The 13190-nt window shown below is 37.0% G+C and overlaps 1 protein-coding gene across 3 annotated transcripts in view; it reads right to left on the reverse strand.

Moving 5' to 3' along the window:
* Positions 1–13190, reverse strand: part of TLK1 (tousled like kinase 1) — a 152705-nt gene that overhangs the window by 21031 nt on the left and 118484 nt on the right. For all 3 annotated transcript variants that reach the window (XM_037139532.2, XM_037139534.2, XM_037139533.2), the window contains one exon: positions 5304–5370. In XM_037139532.2, coding sequence (XP_036995427.2) covers positions 5304–5370 — 67 coding nt within the window. The remainder of the gene's footprint in view (positions 1–5303; positions 5371–13190) is intronic.

Consider the following 13190-nt stretch of genomic DNA (forward strand, 5'->3'; position numbering starts at 1 on the left):
AGATTTCTTCTAGTCATGGTACTGAATACAATGGACACAAAGATTCAGAGATTAGGTCTTCTAGCATTATATTATTGTTCACTCTTTTCATATATTCAAAGCTAAGTGACAAGAAATGTCGTGTATGCAAACTTATTTCTTTGTGGTCATACTAAGGATTTGATAAATCAGATGATAATGGTATTCTAGAAAGAAAGACCAAAGGAGATATCAAAGTTAAAAATAGTTGGGGGTCAATTCACCTAAAATCAATGCCCTGTATTCTCCACTGTTCAAAAGGCTTGTAGACAATCCATTGTCTTCCATTTCAACTAGTTGCATGGTCCACTGTGAAGGAGTGAGAAAAGAGCTGTGTGCTTGTTCTTGACCTGTAAAGATTTCATCATGGAAGATTAAAACTGATGCTGCTGCTGCCTGTTACTGGTTGTTTCTCTTTGCAGGTGCCAATATCGGTCAGAGAACAGGATTTCAGTGGCAGAGTTGTTGCTATACTGTTATCTCTTCAGAACGGAGGCACAAGGAGAGATGAATGCCACATCGCAAGGAGCAAAGGAGAGAGAGAGAGAGAAATGGTGTCAGGTGGCATGTTGGATGCGATTTTTGTTTCAGTAGAGATTGAGATGACTGCAAATTGTTTAGTTGATTCCTTTGGTCTGCAAAGACACATTTGTGTTGGTGCTGATGATTCTTGACTTATCCGCTTTTAATTACAAGTTGGTTATGTTTTTTCAAAAAAAACCTCTGGCACTTATATCCAGGGCTTATAAATCTCATTCTCTCTCTCTCACATACACCCCCCCAAACACATACATTAAAGCTAATCCCTACTACACTATTTAATATCCATACTGCGATGTCAAATCTTCCATATGTATTTTCTCCAACTAATTGTTTAAAATCTAGATGGTGACAAAACTTAGCTAGAAAATAAAGAGCAACACATATTCACAGGCTGTTCACATCACAAACTTGAACAGCAGTGGCAAGACATCATTATCAGTCTTAGTAACTTTCAAACTTTTTACTTCCTCATCATGGGGTGTTGTGATCGGTAACTTGTATCTTTAAAATATGTACAACTACAGAGAGAATCTATTACAAGGTGGATGGCTTTTAAGAGGTTGAAAAAAATTATTTATGTTAATTCAGTAACCATCCTTGGAAAGCACAACCATGTAGTTTGTTGAATTCCAGAATAATGATCTGAAATAAACAAAACACAACCTAGCAAATTCTTCCAATCACGAAGATAAATTGCTCTCCCATACTCAGAATTTATCAAAGACTGGAAGTAAAAAAGAATCAACCATAAAAGCTAACTAGTATATGGTTTGTTAGCTTCTTTAAACCCACAGATTTAAGGCAATAGATAAAAGGACAGTTAGTAGCTCTGCCTCAAAGGAACAACTTTTGAAAGACAGGAAATTACTCCCCTCACAACTATAAGCTTTTAATAAGTGATAGCTGGGGGAGTGTGCACATAATTACTAATAGCAGAAAAGTTTTGTTTTGTTTTGTTTCAGTTTAGGAATAATTTGTGTGGTCTCCATGTATTTTATTACAGTTTTTTTCTCTTCTATTCTGTTAAATCCTTAAGCTATATAAAAGGTAAAATTATGTTAGAATATGTACACTTTCTACAAAAGAAGACTTTTTTCTGTTGACCTTTAAATATAAATTTAGAGTGAAAAGCAATATACCAGCTAATAATGAAGCAGTCTAGCTGACAGAACAGTCACTACAGATTACCCAAGGAAAGCAATATGAGAAAATATATGTGTTAGTGAAAAACTTAACTGCTCTCCTTCATCTATAATAAAAATGAAATAGCTTATTTTGAGAAGACAGACCAAAAAAGCAAACATAACTACAATTCTGAGAGAGATGGAGAGAAAACTACAAGTAAATGAATTCTTCTGAATAGAAAGAATCAACTTGCTATCCATCTACAACAAAAGAATGTAGGAATAAAGCCTCTGGGTATTGTCATTGAAATAGGAGTGAGAAAAGGTTCAAGAGGAAAGGCTGGCCTTGCTGGTTACCAGCTGTATTAATTCAGACAAAGCATATACAGATCTTGGCATTGAAGAAGTTAACATGAATGGTCCCTCTAGAATAGTTAAAACTTCAAAGTCCATAAAATGTAATATTTTATAATTTTCCTGAAATGGGAACTTGGATTATCCTTATTATTAGGCAGAGTATGAAAACAAGTCAGTGAATGAGTGAACAATGATTTCATAAACTGATATGACAACAAATATTAAAGAATCCTTGATATATTAAAACCAAGGTGATAACTACACAGTGATTTTCCTAATCTCAGAAGAAAAAACTAATAGGCCACAAATATACTTAAATGTACTATTTGGTGGTAACCAGAAATATCTTATTTCAGCCATACACTTTTTGAATGTTTCTGCTTGTTCATTCATTACACTATTACACTAACAGCTTTAAATTTGTATTTCTAAACCTACAGGATAGCACAAAATGTGAACTAATCTTCATGACTTATTCAATGATAAATATACATTTTCTTATTTCAGTTTACTTATTCAATTATTACCTTTATGATATACAATGCACAACATACTCATTTCAAGACAAAGTCCTTCCAGTCTCAAATGTCTAAATAGCATGAGTTTCCTCAGAGTAGGATGTTTTTTCCTTCTGTGTCAACAAATTTAATACAATAATTTTGCTGAACTTTAAGAGTGTTTATTAAAGGGAGAGTGTGTCACCCTGGCTGATGCAAGAGTATGACGGGCTCCAATCTAAATACTAAGCTGACATACCACAGGGTCATTCCTGTGTAGGTTACATGGACATCAAATATTCACAGATCAGATCCAGCCTATGGTAGAAGCTATACAGTTACAAGCTGAAGTACAGTTCATGTCAGCTTAATAAACCCAGAAGCACCGGGAGCTGGTAAGATTAGAAGTGATAACATCTTTTCTCTGAAGTCAAGCTTGTTCTCTCTGTTAAAAGTGTCCAATCAACCTTTCCTTTCCTTTTCTTTTTTAAAGAAAAGAGAACAACCTATTTCAATGACCTACTTTTCAACTGGGGTTTAGAATGCCAAATAACTTACTTTTGAAGCATGTTGACTTAATGCTTATTATTTTTTAATTATACAATTCCAAAATTAATAGCCAGTGGTGTGTAGGGTATTTTTGTGTTCTAAGTTGACACTACCTATGAATTCTGTTCTCTGTAGCAATTTTCTTGACAATGCATTCTATTTTTCTCATCCAAAATTGTCTCAGAAGAAAATGTTAAGACATGAGAGTATGTTTCAGCATTACTAGTTCATCTAATTTCCCAAAATAGCCCATGATGGAGGTCAAAAAAGAGTAATGTTGTAAACTGGTTAAGAAGATAAAGTTAGAAATCTAAAACTGCTCAGGAAATGTGATAAAAGCTGAAAAATAATACAGGAAAAAGATTATGGAGGGAACAATTATTAGAAGGAATAAGTAAATACAAAAAATGGAGAAGTCAAACACTGGGAAAGAGAGTAACACAAGGTTAGAAGAGAAGGTACAGTGTTCTAGGACAGTTACAGCAGTTTATACAATATCTGGGCATGTACATATACCTCACTTTAGGAAACAGAAGAATTTCAGAGAAACCAAATATTTTAAAAGTACCAACAAAGCCTTAAAGTCAACCAACCAACAACCAACCAAAACAAAAAAACAAACCCTTCTCTGAAGCCTTTTAAAGAGGAAAGTATTCAAAAAATTTTAAAAAGTGGAGTATTTTTCTAATACAAATGGCTGATTCCTAAGTTATCTGCTGTGTAATTTCAGACATTATATAAAAGTTTTAACAAAATAAGATGTAAAGTCTCATCATTAGAAAGAGTAATTTAAAATTTACTAGTATATGTGAAAATACCCCCCCCCCCCAGTTAAAGCTCTAAGTATATACTTAATGTCCCGTTATCATTAAGGCTGGACAGAAAGTAACTGATAAATCTTTATATGGAACAGCAAGCACAGGTCTCTATGAATTCCTTATCAAAATAGCTTAGGTAGGCACTCAAATACTTGCACTCACTCTGTACTACAAAATCTCTTCTTCCTTCTACAGTCCCATCACAACTCCATCTTTTACAGAGAATAGACTGAAATTGTCTACTGTATCTCAAAGAGCAGGAGAAACAGTCAATAATGATAATAGAATAGAAGAACTGAAAAGGAAAAAGCCCAAGAAATTTACTGTTCAAGTAGTTCAGGCGGAGACTTTTCTCAGCAGGAGCACAGACAGCTACGGCATGCTCCAGAACACCGACACGAGTTACCTACACATACGCGCGTACCCCACCTGTAACTTTGTTGTGCTCCCTGTAATTAAATGGCAGGGATCTGAAGCATACTGATAGCATTGCAAAAAGAAAATAGTATATGGTGTAACAGTAGCTGCCAGAATGGGTTTCTCTGTCCTGTCTCACTCTACCTGAGGAAGATAAAAATGCTATCTTCAGAAACACTATCTTCAATTATTAGCTCACTAACTCAATTTTAGCTATTATTCAGCCTATTTTAAAAAAAATTCTGTATTCCAATAAGCAGAAAACATAGTAAAAAAATGGGTCAAAAAAAATGTTATACCTGTCAGTAAAATCAAGGGGAGAAATCTACTGTTTTTATTTCTTTGAAGTGGTTTGAACTAAAAATATGTACTGTAAAAACAATGAACTGATTAGAATTTCAGAGTTTATAAACAAGTACAAAGCTATAGACTATTAAATTTTACTATGATAACACATAGAAACAATTTTCTAAATTTTATTACTTTATGTTATTACTGATGGCTAGACTTTTCTAAATTTGCCAATGTACAGATTTTAATGGAAACACTTAACCAAACATCTCACAGCTTAAAAGTTAGGCCGAAGAAACAATTTGTTATTAATTTACAATTATTTCAATTTATTATAAAATGGAAATAAACAACATAAAATTTTACATTGCATTTTAAAAGTTAAACGTTTTTTACAAAAAGATGGTACTTAAGCTAATGTGAAGACACTGAAGGTCTGACCAGGGACCACCACTTCATACAGGGATATGGCATCATCAGTATCTCAATGTTTTAAGATGACACAAGTGAAAGGAATATTATTTTGATAAATTGAACATAAATTGAATGCCACTTTTCTGTGGTCTAAAATATTTTCATTTGGTGACTTTCTCTATTAAGTTTCATTTCATTTCTTCATAAGAGACATATATAACACAACTCTTTACAATTTCGGGTAACGAACAAAATTCAACATATGCTTCACGTACCTTTTTGAGATGCCCTAGTCTCAGTTTGAAAATTTCTTCCTGTTCATGATATTCTGCCAAAGTTAACCTATCAAAAATAAAATTGATTCTAGATATTAAGAATAATACTTATTAACAACCAGCTAAGTAAAATGAAACCAATCAAATGGAAATAATAAAGTATTAACAACTTTCAGCTGAAAATAATATAAGGCAAATGCCCTTTAAGATATTCTTCAGAACACGCTGAATACTTACAAATGGAACAATTAACTAGTTGATATATTTTTACCAACTTCTCTGGTTTCAAAGCATTAATAAGCAAATTTTATAGACAGTACTAAATACTAGGCTACTGACTTTCTTGGGCGGTGATTCTTACCCTTTTATGATTATAGATATATCTACAAATAACTTAAGGAATTTATATACAACCTAGAAAACTTCACATATATGTAATATTGGGGATTCAAAGATCTCAGTTTAAGAACTCCTATCCCAGAGTCTTCTCTCACAAAACAGAATGCAAATCCCAAAGCAGCAAAGGAGACAGCTTTTACATTTCTCTGCATTTCTCTTACCAGGAAGTAATATGACATACATTATTAGCTTTTTAGACATCTCTATTGTGTATTTCAATTAAATAAAAAAAATTTTTTTAGACAGAGGAGAAGGGAGGAAGACAGGGAGAGAAACATTGATGTGTGAGAGATACACCGATCAGTTGCTCCTCGCATGCACGCCACCAACTGGGGACCTGGCCCACAACCCAGGCTTGTGCAGTGACTGAGAATTGAAACAATGACCCGTTGGTTCACAGGCTGGCACTCAATCCACTGACCCACTCCAGTCAGTTCAGGAAAAATTAGATAAGATGTGAAGTATTAAGATAACATAAATTGAGGACAATCTTCTTTGGAGAAACATGATTTTATTACACAGACTAAAAAGAACCAAGCTAGGATAATGTTAAATTTAATGTCTTTCAATTGTCACATTAATTGTTTTTAGGATATCCATATCCTAATCCCTGGGATATGTGAATATGTTAAGTGACACAGCAAAGGAAAGTTGAGACTGCAGATGGAATTAAGGTTGCTAACAAGCTGAGTTATTCAGAACTACACTCGTGGGCCCAATGTAACTACGACAGTACATAAATGAGGAGGAGCAGAGCAGGCCTGTCAGAGTCGGAGGGATGTGACGTGAGAAAGACTTGACTGGAGACTGCAGTCTCACAGATGGAAGGGGAACGTGAAACAAGGAACGTTTCTAAAAGCTGAAAAGGCAAGAGAGTAAAAGCCACAAGGAGTAATACAGCCTAATGACACCCTGATTTTAGCCCAATGAGACCCAATTCAGAATTGTAATTTCCAAAAGTGCAAGATAATAAATTGTATTAAGTCACCAAATTTGTGGTAATTTGTATAGCAGCAATAAAAAATTACTACAAATTTTGCAAGAAGTGGGACATTCCTACAACCAACACCTAAAAATGTGGACGTGGCTTTGGAATTGGGCAACAGTCAAGAGAATAGAATCTAGAGGAACATAATTTTTAAAATGGTTAGACTGCCTTGAGACCATTAACAGGAATATGGATGTTAACACCTCTGCTATTGAAGACTCAAGGAATTCTGTACAGCACATGTACAGAAAACATATACCCCTTTAGAGAGCACGTAAATTGTCACGAATGGTCTGTTGGTAGAAATCTGGACAAAGGAAGTGCTACTGGTGAGGATTCAGAGGAAATAGAAACCATGTTATTAAAAACTAGAGGAATGAGGATTTTTGTTACTAAGTAAAAAAGCTCGGTAAAATTGTAGCTGGTAGTTATACAGAAAGCCAAAGTTATGAGAAGTGAGCTTGAACATTTAGCTTAAGAGATTTCCAGGGGATCCAAGATGGTGGCAGCATAAATGGATGTTACACCCACCTCTTCCCAGGATCAAACTGGAATTACAACTAAAGTATAGAGCAAATGACCTAAAGACTATCTGAAGAGATATACAGAAGAAGCCACATAAAGATGGGTAGAAAGGGAGGATATATAAAAAGGGCTGGCCCCCGCTCCCAGGGGCTAGGATCCCAGAAGGATATCTCAGCTGCAGAGTTCCCCTAAGAAGTGCGGGGTCTCAACCTCAAACTGGGCTGCCCAGCCCAAAGCACCACAGCCTGGGAAGAGGCACCCACGTAACATCTGGCTGTGAAAATCAGCGGGGATTCTGTCTGCTCGGGAGAGACAGGAGTCTGCTGAAGACACAGGCATCCTCTTTAAGGGCCAACACACAGAATCTCTTCACAGTCCCTCACCTTGGGCTCCGGAGGAGGGTCCAGTAGAGTAGAGTCACATGAAAAGAAACTGGAGTTGGTGGCACTGGGGAAAGACCTAAAGGGACAGATGCCAGGATCCCTATGCTGACTCATTCCCCCATACTACAGACATCATCTTACTTGGGAGGAGCACTCCCCTCCATCTGGCATCAACCTGGGGGAAGGCAATAGTCCCATCTTCTGGAGCTCACCCTTGTATCCTACTGAGGGGTCAGAGCCTGGGCCCGGATGTGGAGGGATGCACAGACTCATGGTGTCAGTGCCTGAGCTGTGCGGATTTGGGGCAGATGCCATTCCCCCACTCTCCCAAGAACCCAACTGGCAGTATGGGGTTACCTCATAAAACTAAAAATGGAACTGTCTTATGACCCAGCAATTCCACTTCTGGGAACATATCCGAAGACGCCTGAAACACTAATTCGAAAGAATATATGTACCCTTATCTTCACTGCAGTATTATTTATAATAGACGAGGTATGGAAGTAGCCCAAGTTTCCATCAGGAGACAAGGGAATAAAAAGCTGTGCTACCTTAAGGAAGTCTTACCTTTTCTAATACCATGGATAAGCCTAGAGATTATTATGCTAAGTGAAATAAGTCAGTCAGAGAAAGACAAATACCATGTGATTTCACTAATATGTGGAACCTAATGAACAAAATAAATGAACAAAATAGAAGCAGGCTCAGACAACAGAGCAGCAGTCTGACAGCTGTCAGAAGGGAGGGAGTTTCAGGGCAGGGTAAAAATGTAAAAGGATTAAGAAAAAAATAAACATCTCAGACTGATACAATAGTATGGAGATACTAGAGGAACAGTGGGATGGGGAGGTAAAAAAGGGTAAAAGGGGGGATAAAAGGTGATGCAAGGAGATTTGATTTGGGGTCAATACAATGTACAGATGATGCATTATAGAACTGTATACCTGAAACCTGTATAGCTTTTTAAACAAGTATTACACCGATAAATTCAATTTTTGAAAAGAATTTTAAAAAAATGTCAAAAGTGTTGGCTGTATTGACTAGTTTCTTCTTCCTATTTTTATTAAAATGTGAGAAGAGATAAATTCAGGTAAGAAATGTTCAACAATAAAAAACCAGGATTTGATGGTTTAAGAAATTCTAATTCGGACTTCCACCAAGATGGAGGCGTAGGTGGAAACATTTTTCCTCCTAGCACAACCAAATCTAAAAACAATAAAGTTTTAGCAACAATCAACGCAGCCAAGCCACAGAAAATCAAACAATACGGAGTCCGACAACAATGAACTGCTCAGCTAAACCAGTGAGAAGGGCGGAGCCAGCATCGGAGTATTCCAAGTCATGAAAACCAAAGACCTACAACCGAGATTGTTCTGTCCAGCACAGCTTTCATTTAGAATGAAAGGACAGATAAAGTGCTTCTCAGATAAGATCAAGTTCAAGGAGTTCATCACCACCAAGCCCTTACTATACGAAATGTTAAAGGGACTTAGCTAAGAAAAAGAAGATAAAAAAGATGAACAGCGAAAGGATAGCAAACTCACAGTTATTAAGAACCACACCTAAAACAAAAGAAAACTAAGAGGAGAGCTAGATCAAGAGTGAACCATAGAAAGGAAGATCACATGAAGGGTTAGCAACAGGGGAGTGGGAGGAGGAGAAGGGGGGAGAAGGTACAGAAAATAAGTAGCATAGACCGTAGATAGAAAATAGATAGGGGAGAGGGTAAGAATAGTAGGGGAAATACAGAATCTAAAGAACTTGAGACACGTGTTCATGAACTAAAGGGGGGAATGGTGGGGGAGGGGTGTGCAGGGAGGAGGAGAATGAAGGGGGGAATAGAGCAAATGTAATAGCATAATCAATAAAATAAAAAAATTAAAAAATTCTAATTCTATCACAGTGTTAAATACACTAAAATTGAGATTCACTGTCAGCTGCTCTTAAAAAATTAAATTAAATTAAATTAAAAATAAATAAAATAAAAACAGGAGAGTGTAGCTAAACAATCTTTTTCTAATACCTCAGAGAGGCCAGACTTTTCAGTCACATAATGGTCTTTAATAAGATGAACAGTATTGTGACTCATACATTCCATCAGCTTTCTCAGCAGAAGCCAAAAATAAAAATGGGAGTATTTGGAGTAAATCCTTATTTCATACATGGGAGATCCAAAAGATTATTAAGAACTTTATATAGTAGAAACACTGCCAACTTAGATAAAAAAAGACAGAGTATGCAACGAAAGTCTGTCACACCCACAATATTCTAAAAACAAGACACAGGCTCATAAAGCTACTCAGCTACAAATACCTGATAACCTTCATGGAAGACTCAGAGTCGCCGACAAAACCTTGAGTTCCGATGGCAGAGCCACAAGATACCGAATACTTATTACCAGACCTTGAAACCAAATAGTGTTTGAGTTTGCCTAAATAGATTTTTGAAACTGCCTGGAATCAGTTACTCCTTTTTGTTTGAACTAGAATCATTTATGTGACTGTTATACTTTATCCTCATCACTGTTTTTTGGAAAAAAGTTACCTTGTTTGTTGAGGTACACAGATTAAGAGGAATTGTGTCTCAGGATGAATTATACACAGAGATTCGCCTATACCTGATCTAGACTAGACAATGATATTTAGACCACTTGAGCAGAAAAGTTGTAGATGAGATTCTGGATGTTGAGTTGAAGTATTATGAATACGGTTTTGGGGGATGTTGGGATAGGATGAATACATTGTGTGTGTGGGAAGAGTGTGAATCTTGGTTCAGGGGGCAGAATATGGTAAGACAGAATAATAGCTGCCCAAAGATGATACGTCCCCCTCCTTGGAACTTGTGAATATGGTACCTCACATGGCAAAGGATTAAATGGGATCAAAGGTTGCTAATTAGCTGACCTCAAAATAAGTTGATTATCCTGGATAATACGAGTAAATATGAGTAAATAGAAGAAAGAAAAAATTTATACAAAGGGAGGCAGGAAAAAAACACAGAAGAGGTAACACCTGAACTTGGTTAAAGAGGAGCAGACAGATGCCAGGAAGAAGAACTAGCGGATACAGGGAGCAAAGTAACTCAAGAGCACAGCATGTAGAGATGTAAGCCAAAAGAAAAATGTTATCTACTACTGACTTTTGCTAAGAGTTTTAATCAGAGACCAATGCTGAATATTACCTAATGTTTCTTATTTTGGCATGTGAAGATGATCATATAATCTTTCTTGTTATGTGGAAAATTACATTGATAATTCTAATGTTAAATCAATCTTATGTACCTAAAATAAACCCAACTTTGTCTTGATAGTTTATCATTTTTATATACTATATTTTGAGTAGGTAAAGGTTATTTAAGATTTTTGCATAAGTGAGATTAACCTATAACTTTCCTTTATTGTACAGTCCTTGTTGATTTTGACACCAAGATTTTGTTGGCCTCAGAGTGAACTGGAAACACTTCTGCCTCAGCTGTTCTTTAAAAAAGGTTTTGAAAGACTTAACATGGTATCTTCCTTAAATGGTTGGCAAGCAACACAGATAAAATCATCTGTACCTAGAGCATTTTTTCCCTTAAATCCTTACCTGAGAATATGCTTATTGATTTTAGAGGAGGAAAAAGAGGTGGGGCGGGCAAAACAGGAAGAGGGGTCGGAAAGAGAGAAAAAGAAAGAGAAAACAGAGATCATCTGCCTCCCACACTCACCCTGACCTGGGTTTGAAGATGTGAACTATGTATGTGCCCTGACCTGGAATCAAACCCGCAACTTTTGGTGTACAGGATGATGCTCCAACCAACTAAGCCATCCAGCGAGGGCTGTACCTGGAGTTTTCTATGAGGAAAGATTTCAATTACAGATTCAATTTCTTTAATAGTAATAGAACTAGCCCTGGCTGGTGTAGCTCAGTGGATTGAGCGCAGGCCTGCGAACCAAGGGATCGTGGTTCAATTCCCAGTCAAGGCACATGCCTGGGTTGTGGGCCAGTTCCCAGCAGGGAATGCAGGAGAGGCCACCATACATTGATGTTGCTCTCCCTCTCTCCTTTCCTTCCCTTCCCCCTCTAAAAATGAATAAAATCTTAAAAAAAATAGAAATAGAACTATTTGGATTTTATTTCTTCCAATGTCAATTTTGTTAAGTTATAGTTTTCTAGAAATTCATCCATTTCACAAAAATTTCAAATTTAAACAATTTATAATTCAGGGTAGCAAAAGTAGATTTTACAGTTGTGAGTACACAAAACACAGTTTATTCTTATATTATTATTTATCATTATATTATTTTCCATATGAATTGTAAACCTATTTTGCCAACCCCTGTATTTTGTTTTCTTTTAAATATCTACAGACTCTACTTCTGGCCAAGATGGAGGCATAGGTTGACACTATGCGCCTCCTCACACAACCAAAAGAAGGACAACAAATTTAAAAACAAAACAAAAAAAACCCCACCAGAACTGACAGAAAATTGATTGTATGGAAGTCTGACAACCAACAAGTTAAAGAAGAAACATTCATCCAGACCAGAAGGAGGGGCGGAGATGGGCAGCCAGAGCAGAGAAGACTTACAGCAAGGCAGTGGCTGGCTGACTGGTAGCCCCGCATTTGTGTGCCAATAAACCGGAGGAACAACTGGGGAGCAAGACAGACGTACAACCCAGAGCTCCAGTGCAGGGGAAATAAAGCCTCAAACCTCTGATTGAAAACACCTGTGGGGGTTGAGGCAGCAGGAGAAACTCCCAGCCTCACAGGAGAGTTTGCTAGAGAGACTCACAGGGTTCTAGAATGTACAGAGCCACCCACCTGGGAATCAGCACCAAAAGGGCCCAATTTGATTGTGGGAAGCAGGGGAAGTGACTGAAAGCCCGTAGAGAGCAGAACAAGCAGTACTGTTCCTCTCAGAGACCCTCCCCCACATACAGTGTCACAACGCAGCCACATGAGTTGCCCCACCTTGGTGAATACCTAAGGCTCCACCCCTTACTACGTAACAGGTGTGCCCAGACCAAAAAAATGGCCCAAATGAAAGAACAGATCAAAGCTCCAGAAAAAATACAACTAAGCAACAAAGAGATAGCCAACTTATCAGATGCACAGTTCAAAACACTGGTAATCAGGATACTCACAGAACTGGTTGAATATGATCTCAAATTAGATGAAAAAACGAAGGTTATACTAAGTGAAATAAAGGAAAATGTACAGAGAACCAACAGTGAAACTGGGACTCAAATCAATGGCATGGACCAGTAGGAAGAAAGAAACATTCAATCAGAAAATAATGAAGAAACAAGAATTCAAAAGAATGAGGTGAGGCTTAGGAACCCGTGGGACAACTTTAAACATTCCAACATCTGAATCATAGGTGTACCAAAAGGAAAAGAGGAAGACCAAAAAAATGGAAAACTTACTTGAACAAATAATGAAGGAGAACTTCTGTAATCTGGCAAAGGAAATACACTTCTAGGAAGTCCAGGAAGCTCAGAGTCCCAAAGAAGGTGGACCCAAGGAGGAACACACCAAGGCACATCATGATTATATCACCCAAGATTAAAGATAAGGAGAGAATCTTAAAAGCAGCAAGAGGAAATGAGA

Source organism: Artibeus jamaicensis, unplaced genomic scaffold, assembly GCF_021234435.1.
Source record: "Artibeus jamaicensis isolate MK-2021 breed Jamaican fruit bat unplaced genomic scaffold, CSHL_Jam_final contig_391, whole genome shotgun sequence".
Classification (NCBI taxonomy): domain Eukaryota; kingdom Metazoa; phylum Chordata; class Mammalia; order Chiroptera; family Phyllostomidae; genus Artibeus; species Artibeus jamaicensis.